This window comes from Grammomys surdaster, unplaced genomic scaffold (genome assembly GCF_004785775.1).
Source record: "Grammomys surdaster isolate TR1022 unplaced genomic scaffold, NIH_TR_1.0 125946, whole genome shotgun sequence".
Lineage (NCBI taxonomy): Eukaryota > Metazoa > Chordata > Mammalia > Rodentia > Muridae > Grammomys > Grammomys surdaster.
In genome coordinates this window covers 3,710,811-3,734,183 of record NW_021620768.1, presented here as the reverse complement: position 1 = coordinate 3,734,183, position 23,373 = coordinate 3,710,811, and the positions used below count along the sequence as shown (strand labels likewise).

Sequence of the window (23,373 nt, the reverse complement as noted above, 5' to 3'; positions counted from 1 at the left end):
CTTCCTTCCTTCCTTCCTTCCTTCCTTCCTTCCTTCCTTCCTTCCTTTCTCTCTCAAGACAGGGTTTCTCTGTGTAGCCCTAGCTGTCCTAGAATTCACTCTGTAGACCAAGCTGGTTGGCCTTGAACTCACAGAGATCTACCTGCTTTTGCCTCTGGAGGAGTGTTGGTATTAAAGGCATGTGCCACCACCTTCCCTCTGACTTTTTAAAAATGTACACTTTTAAAAAACTCTGCATGGTGCTTATTATCCACTTGAGGGTGCTGGGGATTGAAGGAAGCTTTGCAGAGGGAAGGCAAGTACCCCACCCCCAGCCCCCACTACACTAACTTCCTTTTGGGGGCGGTGTCAAGACAGGGTTTCTCTGTATAGCCCTAGCTGTCCTGGAACTCACTCTGTAGACCAGGCTGGCCTCGAACTCAGAAATCTGCCTGTCTCTGCCTCCCAAGTGCTGGGATTAAAGACATGCACCACCACTGCCTGCCCTACACTAACTTCTATATAGTGCTTATTTAAAGATGCTATAAGGCCCGAGTAATGATGCACAAATACAGTCCTTAGTCTTGGGAGGATCAAGAATTGAAGGTAATACTTACCTACATAGGAACAAGTGCTTCAAAAAAAGCATAATCAGCCGGGCGGTGGTGGCGCACGCCTTTAATCCCAGCACTTGGGAGGCAGAGACAGGCAGATTTCTGAGTTCGAGGCCAGCCTGGTCTACAGAGAGAGTTCCAGGACAGCCCGGGCTATAAAGAGAAACTCTGTCTCGAAAAAAAAAAACACAAACAAACAAAAAAACCAAAAAGGATAATCAATTTTTTTTTTTTTTGGTTTTTTTCTCTGTGTAGCCCTGGCTGTCCTGGAACTCACTCTGTAGACCAGGCTGGCCTCGAACTCAGAAATCCGCCTGCCTCTGCCTCCCAAGTGCTGGGATTAAAGGCGTGCGCCACCACCGCCCGGCAGATAATCAATTTTTAAAATTAAAAAAGCACATGGATGTTCACTGGCAGGGCATTGACCTATTTTGAATCCCTGGGTTCAATCATCAGTACCACAAACGAACCCAGCACACTTCAAAAAAATGGAAATAATATGCAGTATTATACATCTTTTTTCCTTACTTCTTTTTTTCTATCAAATACATGTGTCCTGGGTATATTAAACTATTGTAATGACTTGTTTGTAGTTCAGAGGCTGAATCAGCCTTTACACCTAGAAGGAATTCAAAGCGTACTCGAAGGACTGTAGAATGCTGGAAGTGTATTTGGAGATCGGCCAGTCCAGGTCTTATTTTATTTGCAATTATGATACAGAAGCCCCTGGGAGGCTAAAGCAGAAGGAACGCCACAAAAGTGAGGCCAGCTTGGGTTCAAGAGTGCTTCACTCCCACAACAGTAGCCATGGAACTTGGAATTCTTCCAAGGACATTATTAACAATTTACCTGCCCACTGGCCTTGAAAATGTATATAGTGCAGGAAAATAAGCCTGTATCTACGAATGGGGGAGGGAAGGGGAGAATGGATTTGATAGCTCAGCTTCCCAAGTGTTAGGATTGCAGGCATATACCACCACACACACCTTAGAGCTGTGTACAGCAATCGGTTCATATGCCTAAAAATGAAAAGTTCTGTTGAAACGTATGGTAAAAGAACTCTCATACAATCAAGCCCTACTGTGATCACAACAAACTGCAACACTATCAATGGATTGTGTGTGTGTAAATACAATAGGCTTCAGTGACATTTGTCAGTCCCAGAGCCTCAAAAGACGATGAGGTTCCATCACTTAGTAAATTGTGTTAAAGCTAGTGCTGGTACGATTCTAATTATTTGGTTTGCACTAGTGGGTCAATGCACTTTTTTATTATTTTCAAATTCTTACTAACAATTGCATACCCAAGAGCTCATACACTCAGCTGTGCGTAGCATTCGCAATTCAGGAAGTAGCTTCAGCCCCTGAGGGCATTTGCTACGTGAAAACGTAAGGGTTGGGGCTCCGCAGCTCCTTTTCCTGAACTGCCACTTAAGGAAAAGGTTTCCAGTCTCCAGACTACCCAAGGACAACGTTCCGAACACCTGTAGGGAGTGGAGCAAGGGGGAAAACGTCGCGCATGCGTGTTGGCGCGCGCAGGCGCAGCCCGGCTTTTTCCGGATCACCCAGCATTAACACCCACTCCTACCTCCCGTCCCGCCTCCAGATGCAGAGGAAGGATGCGATTGGGCACACTTGTTGCCCATCAGACCAGACTCAATTCTTCTCCCTACAATTGGCAGCCCGGGAAAAGGCCAGTCCGTCGTCGTCGGCTTACTCCTTAGAGACCTGGCGCCACCGCGGAAGCCGCTATTGGCGGACGCCCGGGACCGCGACTGCTCACTTCCGGCGCCGGCGACGACTCTGCCCGCTCGGGCACTCTGAGCCTCCCCCGCCCTTCCACCATGGCCGCCTCTGTGTGGTGTGGGGAGAAGCTGGTCCTCCCATAGCGCTCCTGCCGCATCCTCACCCGCTAGGGGCCGGATTCCAAGGAACCGCGTTTCCCAATCCCGCCGGGAAGGTTTCCCACCTCCACTTCAGGGCCAGGACTCCTTCCCACGCCTCGAGAGGCAGAAACTTAGGGTTTCCCCTCCTTTCAGGATAAGAAGCCAGAGGGTTCCCCCTCCACTTCTGCAAGGGTGGCAGCCTTGCCCACCTCCCTGCAGGGCACAAGACCCTTAGTCTACCATACTTCTGCGCTAAAGCTTTGCCCCAGCACGGCTACTCCAGAGGGAGCATCTAGAGAACCCGCGCCTTCTCCCTCCCCAGGAGAGGAGGCAAGAGTGCGGAAAGCCAGGCCTATCGGCCTCCCTCCCACTTGTTCCTCTTGCTCCTCGTCCTTGGCAAGCCAGAGTTCTCCATTTCTAGGACTTAACACCCGTCTACTCCCTTGACCTCTTCCGGTCTCCTGGCTGCAGCCATGGAGTTACAGAAGGGAAAGGGGACCGTAGCAGCTGCTGCATCAGGAGCAGCGGGAGGTGGAGGAGGAGGAGCGGGAGCAGGAGCCCCAGGAGGGGGGAGGCTGCTACTTTCAACCAGTTTGGATGCCAAGGATGAGTTAGAGGAGGTAGGTGTGGGGGGTGGGGAAGGGAGTAAGGAATTGGGTTGAGGAGGGATGCTGGAGCGGATATGGGGTGGGGGTGGGGAGAAGAGGCCTTCAAGTATTTTTCTAAGGCAGAAACATTGCTCTTGCTTCCTGCTCCTGGAGGAAGAAGTGTGGGTCAATTTCCTGGACAGGTTGCCCTAGTAACAGCTGCCGCTATTAAGAAAATGGGTGTGAGGGGTGTTGGTTACAGAAGCGATGTAGCATCCATATTGACCAAAGTTATTTTCGTTTCTTCCCACATACACACCAATAGCTATCTAAAATACCCACCCTATTTGAGAGTGTTAAGTTGAAAAGTATATATGTGTTTACAGGCAGGTGTCTGAGGATTGGCAACTTCCTACAGACTTGGCCCCTCTTCTTAGATGGTATCATTGACTGTGTGTGGATACAGACAGTTGTCAGTGATTTTAACCGAGAATTTATAGAGTGAGTGAAGACTTACAAGTAAGTAGTATCTAGTTTGGTAATATCAGTCATAGCAGTGGGGTGAGCCAGTATATAGGGGACTGCTTTCCTTAGAACCAGAGTACATACACACACTAAAGAGAGATCCGGGAAGCAGAGGCAAGTGGATCTCTGGTCTACAAAGTGAGTTCCAGGACAGCCAGGGCTACAGAGAGAAACCCTGCCTCGAAAAACCAAAAGAGAGACAGACAGAACATGAGCGAAGAGGCTTGTCCCTTCCTTTACTGTGCTTGACTAACTAGAGATGATCAGTGTAGCCCCTTCCACAGCTTATACACAGGAAGACTTCCTTAGGATGTATGGCAGATTGAGGCATGATTGTTGAGCTGTTTGTAAAACCTAATGCATTCAGTTTGGTGGTTACCCAAGGATAAGGGGAGGAAATGAACAGCCCTGTCTCCTCACGGGTCGTTTTCCTGACACTATGTCATAGTCCTTTATCACATGCTAGAGTAGGCAGGTACACTCAGAGTTGAAAACATGTTAGATTGCCAAGTATGGTAGTTCACATCTGTAATCCTAGCACTTGGAAGATTGAGTCAGGAAAATTAGGATAGAAGGGGGGAGGGAGAGAATGTGAACGGTGAGTGTGTAGCGAGTTCTGACCTATCTGGGGCCATCATTAGCTAGACCTTGCCACCAGAAACAAAAGACAGAAAAAGAAAATACTGTAGATCACAAGATGATGCCACATACACACAAAAGTAAACTTTATGACCTGCACTTGAGGTGGAGGAGTATCTCTGAGTTCGAGGCCTGCCTTGTTTACATAGCAAGCTTTAGGACAGCCAGGACTACAAAGAGAGACTCTGTCTCAAAAGAAAGAAGTGGGTGGTGTGGTGGTGGACGCCTTTAATCCCAGCACTTGGGAGGCAGAGGCAGGCAGATTTCTGAGTTTGAGGCCAGCCTGGTCTACAGAGTGAGTTCCAGGACAGCCAGTGCTACACAGAGAAACCCTGTCTCAAAACAAACAAACAAACAAACAAACAAAAACAAAAAACAAAAAAAGAAAGAAGTGAACTTGAATCAAACTAGCCTTATAGCAACATTGTGGTTTATCTACCAGCAGATGTCTGGCTGGCTAGAAAGTGAGTTATGTTCTCACTGTATAATTCTATATGCATTCAAAAAAGTTTGCTGTTTCTGTTCCTCCTACTCCTCCTCCTCCTCTTCTCCTCCTCCTCCTTTTTCTTCTTCTAATCAACTAAGATAGGCATAATTAGAAATGTAAACATTACTTCTAAGCCAGGCATGGTGGCCCAGGCACAGGGTTGTAATCCCAACACTCTAAAGAGGCTGAGGCAAAATGATTGCAGGTTCAAGACCACTGTGTCACCATGCCCTACCACAGTTACATTTTTTTTTCCTGTTTCAGCTACATTTTTTGTGTGTATGTGTGAGTGGTATATGAGTGTGGGATGCACATTCTGAAATGTGCATAGAGGTCAGAGGATATCTTTATAGAGTTGGTTCTCACCATCCAATTTTTGCAGGTTTTGCAAATTGAACTTGGGTTGCCATGTTTTTACAGCAAGGCTCTTTATCTGCTGAGCCTCTCAGCAGCCCTGTTTTATTTTTGAGATAGTGTCTGAATATGTAGTCTGTCTAGTCTGAAACTTAACTTACTTTTCTCTCTCTCTCTCTCTCTTTTTTTTTTTTTTTTTGTATTTTTTAGACAGGGTTTCTCTGTGTAGCCCTGGGTGTCTTGGAACTCACTCTGTAAGCCAGGCCTCTAACTCAGGGATCCTCATGCCTCTGCTTCCCAAACACTGGCATGAAAGGTGTGCACCACCACTTTCCAGTTACATCTGGAACTTAACTATAACTGCTTTGACTGTCAAGTATTGAGCCTGGTGTTCAAGCACCGGAGGGTAAAAAATCAGTAGGTGGCTGACTGTCTCTGATCTTTCCATCAGAGCAGCTGAAAGACAATGGACTCCAAGGTTGGATGGGAGTCTGTCGATTCTTATCCTATTCCTATAGAATCCTATATAAATCCCTGGTTTAGTTTGTACCATAGGATATAGCACAGCATCCTTTTCTGGACAGTAAGTGATGTGGGTGGAAAAGATCACAAGAGAGATCAGAAGCCTTTTAGGTTCTTGCCTTTTTAGACTCTGAGAATGAACTTTCAACTTCGAGGCAGAAAAGGGAGGGGTTGCTTGTTTCTGGCTGATTTCTTTCATGGTGTGGATGCTTCCAGGGAGTCTCAAGCTCCCCCTTCTACACTCAGCTTTGCCCTTTGTCTTTGCATCTTCATTTTCCAGCATGTCTTGCTGCACTACCGCCATGGGTGTGGTTCTGTTATCCCACTAGACCATAGTGTATAAGGGCCAGGCCTCTTCTTCCTCTGTGCCTCCCTGAAGATCATTGCACACAGGAGTTATCAACACCTGTTGTTGACCATCTGACCTCTGCTCATTCTCACTTGGTAATTTTCCATCATAGGCCTATCTGTTTTCCAGGAAAATAGGTCTGCTTTTTTTTACCTCTATGTGCTTAAAGCATGTTGAGCCTGATAGGAAAATAAAAGAAGGATGTAAAGTGTGCACCCTGAAGTTTATCACCTCAAGACACAGTACCAGCCAGCAAGAAGTCCTGAAAAGGTAGATGAGAGTATGAAGAGGTAGTCATTTGCAAAGGCCCCTCACTAGTAGCCTGGAGCAGGAAGCACTTCACAGTGTCACCCTGGGCAGGGGCTGTGACTCTCCTACCCTGGGGAGTGTTTGTTGTATCCCTTCTTCTCTTTGGCCCCATTCCTTCCTTTGAAGACAGAAGTATACTTGACCATCCCAATTCTAATTTGGGGAGGGAATGAGATAAAAATAGTGCCAGAGATTGGAGTTTAGAACATGTAGTTCCTAGTCTCATGAGGCTTCACAGCCCTGGCTATTCCTTTGCCAGGGAAGGACCAGTCACTTTGAAGTCAGGCCAAAATCAGGAACTGTGGCCCAAAGAAATCAGAATATCTTAAAAGATAGGTTTCAAAGTTACATTTGGGAAGATGGATGTATTTTCCCCACCATATTTACTTCAAGAAATAACTTGGCATGTCTGAGTAATTTCCAAGGAATGAGCTTTGAGTCATTTTTAATTTTTTTGCCCCTTAAATTATCATTGTACATATTCTTTTTTTTTTTTAAATATTTATTTATTTATTGTATTGATGAGTACACTGTAGCTGTCTTCAGACACACCAGAAGAGGGCATCCAATCTCATTACAGATGGTTGTGAGCCACCGTGTGGTCCTGGGATTTGAACTCAGGATCTCTGGAAGAGCAGTCAGTGCTCTTAACCGCTGAGCCATCTTTCCAGCCCCCATTGTACATATTCTTGATTGTAAAGTCTAGGTCGTTCCTTGGAATCTGCAGGACATTTGTCCCAGGTTCCTCAGAGGATTCAAGAGCCATTCCACTCTCTATATACCCCAATGCAAAGTGGCTGTACTTGGAACCCAGCATGTTCAATCTCTTCTTACTGATTGGGTTCTTAGAGATTGTGCAGGTTGGACCACATCTTCCTTTTCTGGGCTGCCCACCTCTTAGATGGGAGTCATGCACTAGACTCTAACTAGAGTGTACATTCTACCTGGGGCAAGGGAAGCGGGGTGGTTAAAGGGACTCAGTCTTCAGCTTCACGCACAGACTGGGAAGCAGAGGGGCTGTCCTCCCTTGAGCACACTGTCACTGCTATAGTCATGGTTAGGTAGTTTTAGTACTAGAAAAATGAGTTCCAGAACTCCTGGAGATGATAAATATTTACTGAGCTCTCTGAGGTGCTGTCATAGAGAGCTTATTCTGAACAGAGCCATCCTGCCAGCAATTGCTGGCAGCTGCATGTGTGACTTCATCTTTTCTAAGAGCCCTAAGAGACTATGGGGATAGGGTACTGTTACTCAGTTATACATCTGGTTTCCTGTGGTCTTTGAGGGAATGGTCCTTTTCTCATTCTGAATGATTCCTGATAATTCTCTCCTTGTTTGTTGATTTGTTTGTTTTTGGCTTGTTTTAGACGGGTTGGCTTTGAACTCCTGATCTTTCTGCCTGCCCTCAAGTGCTGAGATTACAGACATGAACCACCAGGAGCAGTTTTAGATATGCATCTTTTGGTTTTGTTTTTGAGACAAGGTTTCTCTGTGTAGTCCTGGCTGGCCTGGAACTCACTCTGGTAGACTAGGCTGGCCTACCCACCTGCCTGCTTCTTGAGTACTGGGATAAAGACTTTATGTCCAGGAAAAGTCATTTTTTCTGTACTTCTGTCATTTGAAAAAACAAAAGGAGTCTCCTCATGTTTCTTTTGTTATTGAGTTTGTCCGCTCATTCAAATTCTGGACTCTACTTTCTACATCTTAGTAGGACCTCCCTGTTTTAAGAGTCCATTCTTGACTGGGCACTGACCCATAACACTGACTCAGGCCTCCGAGCTGAGTTTAGAACATTGGGAGGAGCCTAGAGAAACTTTGCTTAACCCACAGTTTCATGAATGTTAAATTACACAAAGAGATTTTGCCAGCATGTAGGGCTTATAGGGCTTTGTAGCTAGATTTGTACTCTTGGTTCTGGGTCTGTCAGTCAGGGCTCCTCCCTTCTCTGCTTGGTTGATCTCTCTGTCTGTCTGTTCTTTTCCTCTGTCTGTCTCCCTCCCTCCCTCCCTCTCTCTCTCTCCTCTTTCTCTCTTGGTTTTCCAAAACGGTTTCTCTGTGTAGCTTTGGGTATCCTAAAACTCCCTCTGTAGACCAGGCTGGCTTCAAACTCACAGAGATCTACTTGCCTCTGCCTCCAGTGCAGGAGTTAAAGGCGTGTGCCACCACCATCCAGCTCTCTTAAAGGCGTAATCAAAAGGAAACCTTTTACTACTTGAAAACTTCCCATGTCCTGTAGTAGAGGATTTAGTTTTCTGGAACCTTTTAGGACATGCCACTAGAAGTAGTGGCTGGAGGGCTAGCAAGATGGCTGAGTATGGAGTGCTGCCAAGCCTTATGATCTAATAGGTAGAAGGGGACTACCGACTTGCAGTGAGTTACCCCCTGATCTCCACACTGCCCACATACATACGCATACACACTCAAGTAAATAGGTGTAACATAAAATTTTTAAAAAGAGATTGATGAAAGATTGCCGAGCCAGGTCTTCAAGGATTAGATTTGTGCAATCCTGAGCCTCACAAATTGGATAGATTCTAATTAGTTGAGGCTATGTGCTTGGTGCAACTTTGTGATACAGGAGTTAGCTCTGTTTTTCAGATGAAACCAGGATTTGCAGAGGCTAAATAATACAGCCAAGATGAGCCTAGGCCTAGCTGTGGAGGACCAGTTCTGTCTATGCTTGCTACCTGGTGGTTTCTGTTGCCTGGCTGTCCCCTTGGCGTCACTCTGGTGATTCAACATAGGTGCTTTCCTCTTTGCTGTGAGTAGTGTCTAGCGTTAAGTGCTGCTGCTTACTCTTCACTCCCTTCACTCTGAAACTGCTAGTTAACCTTGGTTGGATACAGGTGCCAGCAAGACCTAACCATTAGGATAGATGACTCTCCAGATCCTGGTGACTGTTGTTAGTAGAAAGAGACAAGGTTTTAAAAGAGAGAAATTCAGCCTCAGGTTTTTCCTCCCCACACTTTAATACAGGAGCTAAACTAGGTGATAATGGCTCCCAGAACTCACAGGTCATGAGTCGCAGCTCAGCTTTCATGTGATCGCACGGTTCCTTTTCACAAGTGTGCACTTGCTATTTATTAAGGCCGAGCCCGTGGATCTGCCCTAATTTGAAGCTGGACTGCTGTTGGAGGTAAAGTTGTGAATGTCACCTCCAGACAGCTTTAGAGTGGTTTTAGGTTAAGGTTTTGGACCCTCCTGTTGCAACATAATCTACCCTCTGTTTTCCTAACCTTTTCTTTCTTTTTTTTTTTTTTTTAAATATTTATTATTGAGCTGTGTGGTGGTTGCGCACACCTTTGATTCCAGCACTTGGGAGACAGAGGCAGGTGATCTCTGAGTTCCAGGCCAGTGCCTGGTCTATAGAGCAAGTTCCAAGAAAGTCAAGTCAAGGCGACACAGATACCCTGTCTCAAAAAAACCAAAAGCAACAAACAACAAAAATTTATTAGTGTTATTGTTGTTTTATTTTTGAGTTAGGGTCTCACTTTATAGACCTAGAACAAAGTTAGACCTAAAACAAGACCTGAACTTAAGATTTATGTTTATTCTTGGGAGGCAGAGGCAGGCGGATTTCTGAGTTCGAGGCCAGCCTGGTCTACAGAGTGAGTTCCAGGACAGCCAGGGCTACACAGAGAAACCCTGTCTCCAAAACAAAAACAAACAAACCAAAAAAGATTTATGTTTATTTTATGTGTATGAGTGTTGCCTGTATGGCTACCTGGGTACTATATTGGTACTGGGAATTGAACCTGGGTCCTGAGCAAGAGCAGCCAGTTCATTTAACCACAGAGCGAGCTCTTCAGCCCATTATTCTGGGTCTTATGAGGGTGATTATAGACAACCCCAGGATGATGGCCAGAGGAGAAGCATGTTTGTCTTTCCTCCTTTCTTTCTCATTATACCTGTTTGTCATTGCCTCAGAAGGCTGCTATAGGCTGCTTGCCAGCTTGCCATCATTATTATTGTGGGGTTTTCTGTTTGCAGTACTAGGGCTCAAGCCCTGGGTCTCAAATATGTTAGGGTTTTATTGCTGTTGTTGTGTTTGAAGTTTTTGTTTCATTTGGTGTTATGAGATGGGTCTCACATAACTCAAGCCTGTCTTTAAGCTCCTTTTGTAGCCAAAGGTGACCTTGCATTTCTGATCCTCTTGCCTTGAGTACAAATCCAAATGCTGAGATTGTAGTGTGCATCACTGTACTCAGATGTCTTGTTCTCTAAGTTGTTGTTATTGTTGTTACTTTGTTTTCAGACATAATCTCACTAGGGGGTCAGGCTGGCCTAGAATTTACAGCAATCCTCTGGCCTTTGTCGCCTGACTGCTGGCATTACAGGTGTCACAAAGAGCTTTATTATCACCGGCTTCACATGCTGGTTTCACTACTGGGCCACATTGCTAGCCCCCTCTAAATACTGAGATGGACTTCCTAAGTTGCATGGGTTGGTCTTGGATTTTTTGATTCTTTTACCTCTGTCCTCTAGGAACTAGGATTGTAGGCATATACCACCATGACTTTAGGAAGATGTTTTTTTGATAGTTTGTAATAAATTGAGTAGAAATAAACCAGCCACCCCTTTTCTGGTTTTGCCCAGGGTCATTATCATTGGGAACTGTTTTTTTTTGTTTGTTTGTTTGTTTGTTTGTTTTAAATAAATTTTGAGTTATCTTGTATCACTGGGAACTGTTTTTGTTTTTTCAAGACAGAGTTTCTCTGTGTAGTCCTGGCTGTCCTGGAAGTCACTCTGTAGACCAGGCTGGCCTCGAACTCAGAAATCCGCCTGCCTCTGCCTCCCAAGTGCTGGGATTAAAGGCGTACCCCACCACTGCCCAGCAGGAACTGTTTTTTTTTTTTTTTTTTTTTTAAACAAATTTTGAGTTAGCCTCACACTAAAGTTTCAAAAGTCATAGGAAGTTGTTCAGGTGTTGTTCAAACTGGCTTTCTGGCTACACACGCAGCATGTTTTGTCAGTATCTTACCAGCATGTGCCTTGGAGGGGGATTCTCGAGGGACTCCTTAAAATGCTAAGCATGTGCCATATTAGGGGTGCCATTGAAACTAGAGTGGCCTGTCTTGTTTAAGTGGCCGTAGAAGGTTTTAATGTCTCCTTTTGTTTGTTACTTCTTTTCTTTGCTTACACTTTCTTTCTTGTTTTTTTAAGGCAAGGTTTCTCTGTATAGCCTTGGCTATCCTGGAACTTGCTCTATAGACCAGGCTGGCCTCAAACTCAGACATCTACCTACCTCTGCCTTCCGAGTGCTGGGATTAAAAGCATGCAGAACCTTTGAATGTATCTTAAATTCTTATAAAGTTGGTTTGCTCAAGTTAGAAATGAAAACAAGATAAACCTTATGCTTGACTGTTAAGATTCTTAGTTTTTTTTTTTTAAGTACCTTTCTATTTAAAAATTTAAAGAAAATTTATGCAAAGTTTTACTATGCAGCTCAAGCAGACCTTGAACTCAAAATTCTCCTGCTTCAGTTTCTTGAGTGCCCAAAGTACAGGTGTGCACCTCCATGTTTGTCTGTTTATTTTGGGACAGATTCTGACCATGTACCCTAAGTTTTACACAACTCCTGGGCTTAAAAGTCACCCTTCATCCTAGCCTCTTAATTATCTGGGACTATAACATGTGTCACTATGCCTGTCTTCCTAGTGTTTCTTAGGGGCAAATGGTGTCAGTTTGTCTTACTGTAGGTAGCTTTAATCACTTGGTTAAGAGAACGTCCTCCAGGCTGTCTACATTTATTACTTCCCTATGAAGTTAGTAAGTATGAATTTTATAGATGTATTATTCTTCCTGAAAATATCACTGACTAGCTTTAGCACACATGGGTAATGTTAGCCTGAATCAGCTCGAGCTCTCTCTCCCTCCCTCTCTCTCTCTCTCTCTCTCTTTTTTTTTTTTTCCGAGACAGGGTTTCTCTGTGTAGCCCTGGCTGTCCTGGAACTCACTCTGTAGACCAGGCTGGCCTCAAACTCAGAAATCCGCCTGCCTCTGCCTCCCAAGTGCTGGGATTAAAGGCGTGCACCACTACCGCCCGGCCCTAAATCAGCTCTTATTGCTACTGTTCTTTCCACATTTGTTAGTGGCCATTCTACTTAGAGTTTCTCTTTTCTTCCTTTCTTTTTTCTTTTCTTTTGTTTTAAAGCATAGTAGAAGGATGATCAAGCTTGAATTTTTTAAATGTTTTGGGGACAAAGCACTTTGTAGCAGTGTTGTAATATAATCTTCATTTGTTCTCATCCCTTCCCCAGAGGTTGGAAAGGTGTATGAGTATTGTCACATCGATGACCGCTGGTGTCTCCGAGAGAGAGGCCAACGATGCTCTCAATGCATATGTAAGTACTGTGTCCTCCTTACATCCGTTCTGCTTGGGAAAGCTCTGAGATACAGACAGGAAAATGGAAAGATGGTGGCCAGGACTTAAGGGACTAAGTTCGAATCCTGGTTCCTTAAATCAGGTGTACTCTCTTACTACTAGAGTCATTTCTTGGAGCCTTTTTTCTGAGATTGTATTTCAGGGTATAATATATATTGGACCTTGAAAATAGTATGGAATCCAGGCTGGTATAATACTCAAAGTCCTTCTGCTGCAGCCTCCTAACTGCTGTTGATTGTAGGTTTGTGCCATCTTGCCTGAGTTACATAACAACTTAAAAGCTCAATTATTGGCCAGCTAGGTGGCTCAAGTAGGTCAGGGGCTTTTTATGCAGCCCTGGTAACTTTGACTTCTCATTCTTGGATTCTACAAGATGACAAGAGAGGACTGACTCCCAGGAGTTCTCCTCTGATTTTCTTTGACAGTTTGTAAATTCTTGTTTATTTATTTAGACTTGGTCTTAATGGCTGACCTGGAACTTGATTTGTAGACCATGCTGTCCTGAACTTACAAAGATCTGCTTGTCTCTGTTGCCCAAGTGCTGGAATTAAAGGCATGTGCCCCCACACCTAGCAAAAAAAAAGTCATAGGACCAGCAATATGTCTCAGCAGACAGTGGTACCTGCTGTCAAGTATGACAGTTTGTTTGATCCCTGGGACCAATATAGGAAAGGTGAGAAGTCACTCTAGCAAGTTTTCCTCTGACCACCACACATGCGGCATAGCATGTTTGCACATATACACACTAAATAAAGTTTTCCATTGTTTGTTTTGTTTTTTCAAGACAAGGTTTCTCTGTGTATCCCTGGCTGTCCTAGAACTCACTCTGTGGACCAGTTTGGCCTCTTAAGTCATAGAGATCCACCTGCCTCTGCCTCTCAAGTGCTAGGATTAAAGGTGTGTACCACTCCTGCCAGGCATAAATTAAGTTATAAATGAAAATAAAAATGCTTGTCTTGTAGTTTCTTTCTTTGCAAATCGTTCTTACATACATTTTAACTTTTACCTCTCTATCAATCTGTGGAGTTAAATAATTTTAAATAGCACATGTGGGGCTGGAGAGATGGCTCAGTGGTTAAGAGCACTGGCTGCTCTTCCAGAGATCCTGAGTTCAATTCCCAGCAACCACATGGTGGCTCACAACCATCTGTAGTAGGATGTGATGCCCTCATCTGGTGTGTCTGAAGACAGCTACAGTGTACTCACATACATGAAATAAAGTAAATCTTTCAATAGCACGTGTGAGGAATTTATATAATGGCAGCTGAGGAGGTGATCAGTGGGTAGGAGTGTCTTATCCAAGCTTGACTGCCTGCCTGAGTTCAGTCCAGGAGACCCACATGTTAGAAGGGGGACCAACATCTACAAATCATCCCGTGACTTCCAGAGGTACACACAGACCATTCTAATTAATTGATAAAAAATAACTTGGGTGATATGATTGGGTTGATGGATCAGTAAAGTGCCGGCTGAGCAAGCATGGCGACCTGAGCGTGGATCACTTAATAGAATAGCAGCAAATGCATGTAACCCTGGGCTGAGAGAGGGCTACGGTAGGGATGAAGCTTATTGGCTGGACAGCCTAGCCAAATCTATGAACTTCAGATTTAGTGAAAAACCCTATTTCAAAAGTAAATGTAGAAGCCGGGCGGTGGTGGCGCACGCCTTTAATCCCAGCACTTGGGAGGCAGAGGCAGGCGGATTTCTGAGTTCGAGACTAGCCTGGTCTACAGAATGAGTTCTAGGACAGCCAGGGCTACACATAGAAACTCTGTCTCGAAAAACCAAAAAAAAAAAAAAAAAAAAAAATCTAGATAATTTAAATAATGAGATGTATAAAAATACTGTAGTGAATCCTACTATTTTGTATGTTAACCAAAAAAATGTTTAAAAATAATGTAGAGGGATCTTACAGAGTAAATATTTAGGAATGACTTGGTAATTTACTGGATATGATTTCTATGTTGAAGTCCCAGAGGTTGTCTGGGGTCTGCTTGTGTGAATATGCCTCCGTTGCAGGCTCATTGCAGCTCCCTTGCTTTTCTCATCTTAAGCACTCTTGTACATTCTAGCTTTAGGTTGTTAGAAAAAGCAGTGAGTTTCTCCCTTTCCTGCCTTTCTCCTGAAGTAGGTGCCTCATTCCTATTTAGAGTCAGAAAGCATCATATTTGAGAGTCAGTTTTCCCCATTAAATGTTACTCGAGAGTCCTCAGACTTCTAGGAGAAAATTGTGTTTGTGCTTCCTTCATGTTAGTGACAGCTAATTCTTTTCCTCTCTCACCTTCCAGGTGTGCAAAGGACCTCCCCAGCATGAGGAGATCTGCCTTGGCCTGTTTACTCTTGTCCTCACTGAGCCTGCCCAAGCCCAGAAGGTAAGGCACCTTCTTCCCTGGATCCAGTTAAATCTAGGGACCTTTTACTCATTAACTGAAGTTATGTTACTTTTTTTTTTTCTTTTTTGTTTTTTCAAGACAAGGTTTCTCTCTGTCTGTATCCCTGGCTGTCCTGGAACTCTCTAGACCAGGCTGGCCTCAAACTGACAGAGATCCATCTGCCTCTGCTTCCCAAGTGCTGGGATTAAAGGTGTGTGCCAGCCCCCACCATTGCCCAGCTGTCACACTCTGTATGAGAGCTGAATCACTATGTGTTCTCAAGTCCCTTATTCTCAGTGAATTCATTAGTCTCTGGCTGGAGGCATTTCTGTTCCCAGATACTAAAACTGAAAGACAAGAAAAGGCAGTTGGAGAAAAAGAAAACATATGAATGTTAAAGTTTCAGGTGTGAGACTACAAAGTTCAAAATTGGCATTTAATTTGGGATATGGAGGAGATGGAGGACAACCAAGCCCATGGGAGCTCTTATCCAGAAGAGGACTTGTAGTTAGTCTGTGGCTTCTGCTTTGGCAAAGAAAGAGAAAACAGGCTTAAAATGGTAGCATGTAACCTTTAGATTAAATGACTTAATGTAATAAATAAGATGACACTGGAGAACAGTGGAGTCTGACTTCCTAAGAGAATTGCCAGGAAGCCGCCTGGCCTTTTCATAAACAGAAGAGGCTCCAGAGAGGCTCAGGGCCAGGCAGGATAGTTTCTCAGCTTCTGTTCTCTTAGAAGAACTAAGTCTTCTGTTTGTTGAGATTGCCCCCTCCCAGCAACTCTGTATCTTTTGAGTCCTAGCTTAATGAGGTTAAGTTTATTTGGATCTGGCTGGAACCGTTTGACAGAAGGGAGAAGTGCAGGGAGTTGGTTCATGGCCTTTCGCTGAGCACAGGTGGTGTGGAAGAAAACAGATAGTTCTTTGTCTACTGTTGGGTTCTGCTCTATGCTTCTAAAACACCTATGGCTTTGTAGCTCTCTCCGGTCTAGACTGCAGGCCCCCCATAAAGTGCCTTGGAATTTAGCTATGTGTCATTTGTTTAGGGGTAATCAAAGGAAACTCATCCTCAGAGAAGCAGACAAGATGCTCCTGGTATCCTGACAGGGGTGCTTACATCAACAAAGTCTTTGTGGGTGTGGGAACCTGCTGTTTCCTAATTCTCTGATGCAGTTTGGGGTGCCTGTGAAGGTGAAGGTGAGGGAGGGCAGCAGCTCCTAATGAAAGACCAGTCATTTTGAACTTTGTTAAGTAGAATTCTATTGTGCTTTTTCCCTTTTTTGTTCTTTCTTTTTTTGACATATTCCAAGCTGACCTTGAGCTCTGGTTTCCCCAGCCTCCCAAGAGTTGGGATTTCATTTCACACTGAATCTATCATTTAGATCTTTAGAGACAAATGGATGACATTAGTTGGTTAAGCCAAGCAGTAACATGAGCTCGTTGATTTTAAGGAAATTGTTGACAAAGATGAAGGTGGATAAGTGGGGCTGTGATTTAATTTTCTCTTGTACACTTTGTTTTTGTTTTCGAGATAGGGTTTCTCTTTGTAGCCCTGGCTGTCTTGGAACTCAGTCTGTAGACCAGGCTGGCCTTGAACCTAGAGATCTGCCTGTCTTTGCTTCATGCCTGACTTGTATATATTTTTGTAGGTATTATAATTAGAGTCTGATTTGAGGGCCAGTGAGATAGCTCAGCTGGTAGACAGACTTGCCACATAACCCTCATGACTTGAGTTTGATTCTCAGAACTTGCAGAAGAGGGAGGGGACCGACTTCCAAAAGGTATCTAGTTTCTCTCTCTGTCTGTCTCTCTGTCTCTCTCTCCCTCTCTCTGTCTCTCTTTCTCTCTCTCTCTCTCTCTCTCTCTCTCTCTCTCTCTCTCCCTCCCTCTCTTTCCCTCTTTCTCTCTCTAATAATACATAAAATAAAGAAGTTTAAATCTGATTGGATATAGCTCAGTGTGAGTCTCTGTGACTTGTTTGAAGCCCTGGGTTTGAGCCCCGGTTTCCTCCACTCCCACAAACTGGGCATAGTGGTTCATGCCTGTAATATCAGTAGTTGGAAAGTTAAAATAGGAAGATGGCCTTGTTGAAGGCCAGTTAAGAGCTACATATCAAGTACTAAGTCAGTAAGTTAAATAAATAAGTAAAGGTTAAAAAAAAAAATGGCTGGAGAGATGGCTCAGTAGTTAAGAGCATTTAGTCCTCTTGCAGAGGAGCCGGCTTCAGTTCCCACATCACAGCTCACAGCTGCCTAGAACTCCAGGTCCAGGGTATCTGACACCCTCACTGGCCTCCAAAGCACAACACACACACATGGTGTACATAAACTCACACTGGCAAATATGCATACAAATAAAGAAATACAGCACCAGGCCAGCATACATTACAAAGTATCATGTTACCTACAAAAAACAACAAACAAACCCAGCAACACCTTAGTTATCTAAGTGCAAACTAGCTTTGTCTTCTGGAAACGTTTGTTTCAGGTGAGGTCTAAATCGGACCTCAGTAAGCATCAGTGAGGGGTCAGGATGTGTCTGCTCTCTGTTTTTTTTCCTGGCTTGGCATTGAGAAGCCACAAGGTTCTACATTGTAAATATGTATTATGCCATGAATTTGGCCACTGAGTCTAGTAAGAGCTGGAGTATTCTACTTCTTTTGTACTGTGTCAGTCCCATTTCTTTTTTTCTTTTCTTTTCTTTTCTTTTTTTTTAAGATTTATTTATTTATTATATATGAATACACTATAGCTGTCTTCAGACACACCAGAAGAGGGCATCAGATCTCATTACAGATGGTTGTGAGCCACCATGTGGTTGTTGGGATTTGAACTCAGGACCTCTGGAAGTGCAGTCAGTGCTCTTAACCACTGAGCCATCTCTCCAGCCCATCAGTCCCATTTCTTGAGGTAAACCATCTCACTTTGGTTTGATAACTGAGGACAGCTGCACCAGGATCATGTACATATGCTAAAACTTACTTTCTTTCTTTCTTTCTTTCTTTCTTTCTTTCTTTCTTTCTTTTTTTTTTTTTTTTTTGAGACAAGGTTTCTCTGTGTATCCCTGGCTGTCCTAGAACTCACTCTGTAGACCAGGCTGGCCTCAAACTCAGAAATCTGCCTGCCTCTGCCTCCCAAGTGCTGGGATTAAAGGCATCCGCCACCACCACCCGGCATGCTAAAACTTTCTAAGTAAATTCTCTACCTAAGTTTTCCTAGGTCAGGCCTCTCCAGGCAAGCATGTTACAGTTAGGAGGAGCACAGTTTTAGATGATGGAGGATCTGTCAGTCATTTGGAGAACTTGAGCTGTGTCCGACTGTGGCAGAAGGAGGAGTGACAAGTCTGCCCAGTTCTTTATTCTTCTCTTTGTGGGCAGAAGCTCTTGGTGGGAGTTGCTGATAAGAACCGATCTTAAGGGTGGTATCTTAGACATCAGCTTAAAGCAGGAGGACAGTTTTCTAAGGGTTTGTCTGGGGTTCATTCTGCCTTTGGACAGGAATCCAGGTTGGATTCAAGATTTACTTGTTCTTGAATCTTGCAGGCATAGAGCTCCAAAGCACGGATTGTAAAAGATAGTCGTGGAAACCAAGGCAAGAATGTTGCCTGGGAAAGGGTGAGCTGGGAGCGTCTGCCTGCTCTCATAAGCAAGCTCAGGAGTTAGGATCAGCTCTTAGAAACTTGTCAGTGAGTGGAGTAAACACATGATCTAGAGAATGCCTACAAGTAAGTGGCCGGCAAGGTGGCTCAGTGGGTAAGCTTGTTTGCTTTGCAGACCTGGCATCCTGAGAATTAAAGGGATGAGGATTCCAGAAAGTTGTTCTCTGACCTCCACATGTGTCCCATAGCGTGTGCATGCACAGTACAGTGTACACACAGAGAATACATTTAAAAAGAATGCAAATAAGGTGTTAGTGGAGTACGTAGGCATGGATGGGCTTCATCTACCTTAGTCTTCCTCTGACGACTCTTTCACGGATGCTGTATAGCCTTTGACTTGATTTACTTCCTGTGTGCTATCTGAATTACATATGTGGAGTAAGGGCTGCTTAAGGAACTGGTGGACACACAGGCTAAGCTGGGGTCTAAACCCTGTGATTCTAGCAGTCAGTTAAAAGGTAATTGGAAGAGCACTGACATCAGTGCCCAGATCTCTCCCTCAGATTTTCCTAGACTCGGTGCTAGGCCTTTTTGGTCTAGGCTCTTTTGCAGGCAGCCTGTGTGCTCAAGTGCTGCTCTGTCACATTCTCAGCAGGATCAGGCTAAAGGCCGCCTCCCTGTCACTCTGTCCTTTGCCTTTAGGATCCTCTGCTCTTGTCTGTTTCTCCTCATGTTTTTGTTTTTCTCCCATCTGCTTCATTTCCAAAACAGTCAGCAGGCTGCCACAGAGGCTTCCACAGCTGGCAGCACAGGGCATGTGGTAGTCTTGGTGCCCAGCTCCATGTCATGACTAGTTATATTGGTAAAGATTCCTGGCGGAGCATGGTGTTAGGCAGGGATACTGCTCTTCTGGACTCATAGTGCTGGGAAAATTTGTCCTCTTTCCCTGTCCTGAGTCTCTCTACATTTCTGGTATTTCGTCTTTCATTTCAACAGGATCTTTCTTATGTGGTTAGCTCAGCATGGTTTTTCTTTCTACCTCTGCCTCCCTTATCCCTAGGACATTCTGTGATTTACCTATAGGGAGTCTCCAGCACATACTTCCTTGATAACCAGCACGTCAGCAGAAGCTCACTGGGAGCCCTTGCCTTGTGCTTTTCCTCTTGTGGTTTCTGTTTTTAATCTCTCGATGATCTACCCCTAGATAGAGTCAAAGGGTAAATTTTCTTTGGAGTGTGAGAAATTTGTGGCACGTGAAGGATCTCTGTTGATGTTTCCATCAGCTGAGTTAGACTTGATGACAGAGAGGTGGGAGGCGTGATGAGCGTGGCTTGTAGGCTCCCCTCTTCTCACCAAGGCTGTGAGCTGCTGCTGTTGAAGGCCATGCTTTAGAGCACTTAGGGTGGGAGAGTTTACAATGGGGCCATTTCTGAGCTGTCATAATTCTTTCCTTCATCACTGGCAGTCTTACCTTCTTATTTAGTTTTCATATTTGTGTGTGAGGTGCTTAAGGGTGGAATTTGGAATTAGGCTGCCTGGATTTCTTTGTTTTGTGACAGGATCTCCTCATGTTTTCTGGGCTGGAATTATAGATGTGAGTCACTAGCTGCATTTTTTTTTTTTTTTTTTTTTTGGTTTTTCAAGACAGGGTTTCTCTGTGTAGCCCTGGCTGTCCTGGAACTCACTCTGTAGACCAGGTTGGCCTCGAACTCAGAAATCCGCCTGCCTCTGCCTCCCAAGTGCTGGGATTAAAGGTGTGCGCCACCACCACCCGGCGGACTAGCTGCATTTTTAATGCTGGTTTTCTTCAATCTCTTAGATTATTTTAAACAGGCTCTCTCTCCTCCCCTCTTGCCCCTCCCCTCCTGCTTCTCTCTCCTCCCCTCCTCACTTCTGGAGCCTACTTCTTCACCTGTACAAATACGGGAAATAATAAGTAACATCTTCAATTTTTTTTTTAGTATTATTCTCTTTAACTTCTCCTAGATGCTCCCCATATCCCTACCCACCTAATTTTATGTGTGCTTTCTCTCTAAAACAAAACCAAAAACATAAAAATGAGGGGGGGGGGGGTAGAGAGATGGTCTATCAGTTAAGAGCACTGACTGTTCATTCCATGGTCCTGAGTTCAATTCCCTGCAACCACATGGTGGCTCACAACCATCTGTAATGGGATCCAATGCCCTGTTCTGGTGTGTCTGAAGATAGCTACATGGTACTCATATAAATAATAAAAAACAAAATCTCTAAAAAAGAATGGTGGTCAGGCATGGTGGTACATGCCTTTAATCCTAACACTTGAGAGGCAGAGGCAGAGGCAGGTAGATCTCTATGAGTGCCAGGTCAGCCTGTTCTGCTTAGTGAGTTCAAGGACAGCCAGACTACATAGAGACCCTTTCTAAGCAATAAACAAATAAAAATCAAAGCTAGTAATGGAAACAACCCTCTAAGACAAAAAGTGCCAAAAGAAAATGAAACAAAAGCCCCCATAATAAAAGAGCATGGAGTCTATTCTATGTTGGCCAACTACTCCTGAGCATACAGTCGAGGTGTGGTTGGCACACCCAGTGACACTGGCTGTTATAATATTCCCTTTGCCAGCAGCTACCAATTGCAAATAGATTTTTGGTTAGGGGCAGGACCCCATGTCACTATTATGATATACACCCCCTTCCCTTCTTTCTTGACAGGAGCTCACATGGCTCAGACTGTCCTCAAACTTTCTGTGTAGTTGAGGATGCCCTTGAACGCCTGATCCTCCTCCTACCTCCCCAAGTGCTGAGATTACAGGCCTGTACCTGCACACATGGCTTATTGTTAATCTTGATGTCTTCTGAGGTTTCTATCTAGCTAAGAAGAAGCTAGTATCTCCTTAAGTTTTACCCTTTTGGCTGAGTCCGTGACAGGATAGTACTCAGCAGGTGCAGGAGGCAGCTAATGAGGTTTCCTAAGGCCTGACTTCATTGAAGAAAGAAGCAGGGTAGAAAAAGGTCTGAGGGAAAGGGGAAGCAATGACTCAGAAGAAACTTCTACACTTCCTTATCCCCCCCAGGGGTGAGGATGCTAAAGGACCCCCACTCCCAACCCATCAATACTTGGCAAAAGCAAAGGTCATTCAAGAGTACAGAAGAAAGTCATTTAGTTAATAAATAAAGTTCATGTTTGGGGGCCAGCAATGTGACTGAGTGGGTAAAAGTATTTGCCACACAGACCCTTCCTCTGACCCACACACTCACAGATAAAAATAAAGGTTTGACATTGGTTTTAGTTTGTTGTTCTTGCCAGACAACTTTCTCTATGTAACCCTGGCTGGCCTAGATCTCACTTTGTAGACCGTGTTGGCTTCACAGAGATTCGTCTGGCTTTGCCTCCTGAGTGCTGGGGTCACAGTGGTATACAAAGTGTCTGGCTAAGAGACACTGTAGTAGCACATTCCTGTGATCTCAGGAGGCTGAGACAGGAAGATGGCTTTGTGAGTTCCAGGGCAGTCTGAACTACAGTGTAAGGCTCTGTCTCAAAAGGAAGTGTTTGGTTTTGGTTTTAAGCAAAGGTCTCACTTTGTAGCCCAGGCTAGCCTTGAACTTGTGATTTCCCTCTCTTAACCACCAAATGCTGGGATTATAGGCATGCACTACTAGTATAGCAAGCTAAGAAAGTACAATTTTGTTTCTCTTCTTTCTCCCAGACCCTGGTCCCTTTATATTCCCTTTGCTGCATCTGGCTGTGTTACAGCAAGTCTAAAAACCTCTGGGTTTCTTTTTGACTTTCACCCAAACCCATTTTTCAGTGACCTTTTACTGGCAGATAAAAAAACAGATGGCTTCCACCTGGGTTTGCTCAGCTTGTGGCATCAAACAGTATGACACTTCCTGAAAAGGGAGGTTGGGGGACAGGGACAGGGCTAGGAACTTTGCCCAGCAGACTTTCTTGCCTTATTAGAGAATCTTTTAGTCCTTTCTCCCTAACCCAAGAGGCAGAAGAGGGTAGGTTTGGAATGGAGGAGCTCTGTAGAAGAAAGAATGGAAAACACAGTACTCAGTTGCCTCTCAGTATGCTTGTGTTCTGTGTAAGAGACAGGGGTTGGCGCTGGATGGTGGCTGTGGGGTCAGCATCTCAGCTCACTGGCTACTCACATTACTTCTCACAGTGTTACCGGGACTTGGCTCTGGTGAGTCGTGATGGTATGACCATTGTCCTGAACAAAATCAACCAGCTACTTATGGAGAAGTACTTGAAGTTGCAAGATACCTGCCGTACTCAGGTAAGGCCAGAAAGAAAAGAGAGGGGTCATTGGAATGTCTCTAGAGCATGTGCCTACCATACACAAGACCTCCAACTCCAAACAAGAACAAACAGCTCACAGGTGGAGACCGAAGGTGGACCTTCTGAGGGTGGGGATGCAGCTCTGATACTGTGCACCTAAACTGTAGCACAGTTGAGTTGGCTCCTTTTCCAAATTCACATCTCTGCTCTGAATGTCCTTTTCTCTCATCTAGTTGGTGTGGTTGGTTCGGGAACTAGTGAAGAGTGGCGTTCTGGGAGCTGATGGTGTTTGCATGACATTTATGAAGCAGATTGCAGGTAAGCCTGTTAGCTAGAGCATTAGAAGAAAGGGAAGGAGCCAGAAATAAGTCTAGGCAAGGGCTGAGTGCCTGTGAGGAACTCAGGTGATGGAGTTTGGACCCTAGAGTAGATGTCTCCTGGCCACATATGTTGCAGGAAAAAAATGGATCACAAAATCACAGCGGGTTTTTGGGTTAGTGAGTCT

The 23,373-nt window shown here is 44.5% G+C and overlaps 1 protein-coding gene across 1 annotated transcript in view; it reads left to right on the top strand.

Moving 5' to 3' along the window:
• The first annotated feature begins 2,266 nt into the window (after positions 1 to 2,266).
• Positions 2,267 to 23,373, top strand: part of Ints3 (integrator complex subunit 3) — a 43,619-nt gene continuing 22,512 nt past the window's right edge. Inside the window, exons 1-5 of the mRNA XM_028753226.1 lie at positions 2,267 to 3,098; positions 12,511 to 12,594; positions 14,924 to 15,007; positions 22,753 to 22,866; positions 23,102 to 23,186. Of these exons, the coding sequence (XP_028609059.1) occupies positions 2,952 to 3,098; positions 12,511 to 12,594; positions 14,924 to 15,007; positions 22,753 to 22,866; positions 23,102 to 23,186 (514 nt within the window). The 5' untranslated portion in view covers positions 2,267 to 2,951. The remainder of the gene's footprint in view (positions 3,099 to 12,510; positions 12,595 to 14,923; positions 15,008 to 22,752; positions 22,867 to 23,101; positions 23,187 to 23,373) is intronic.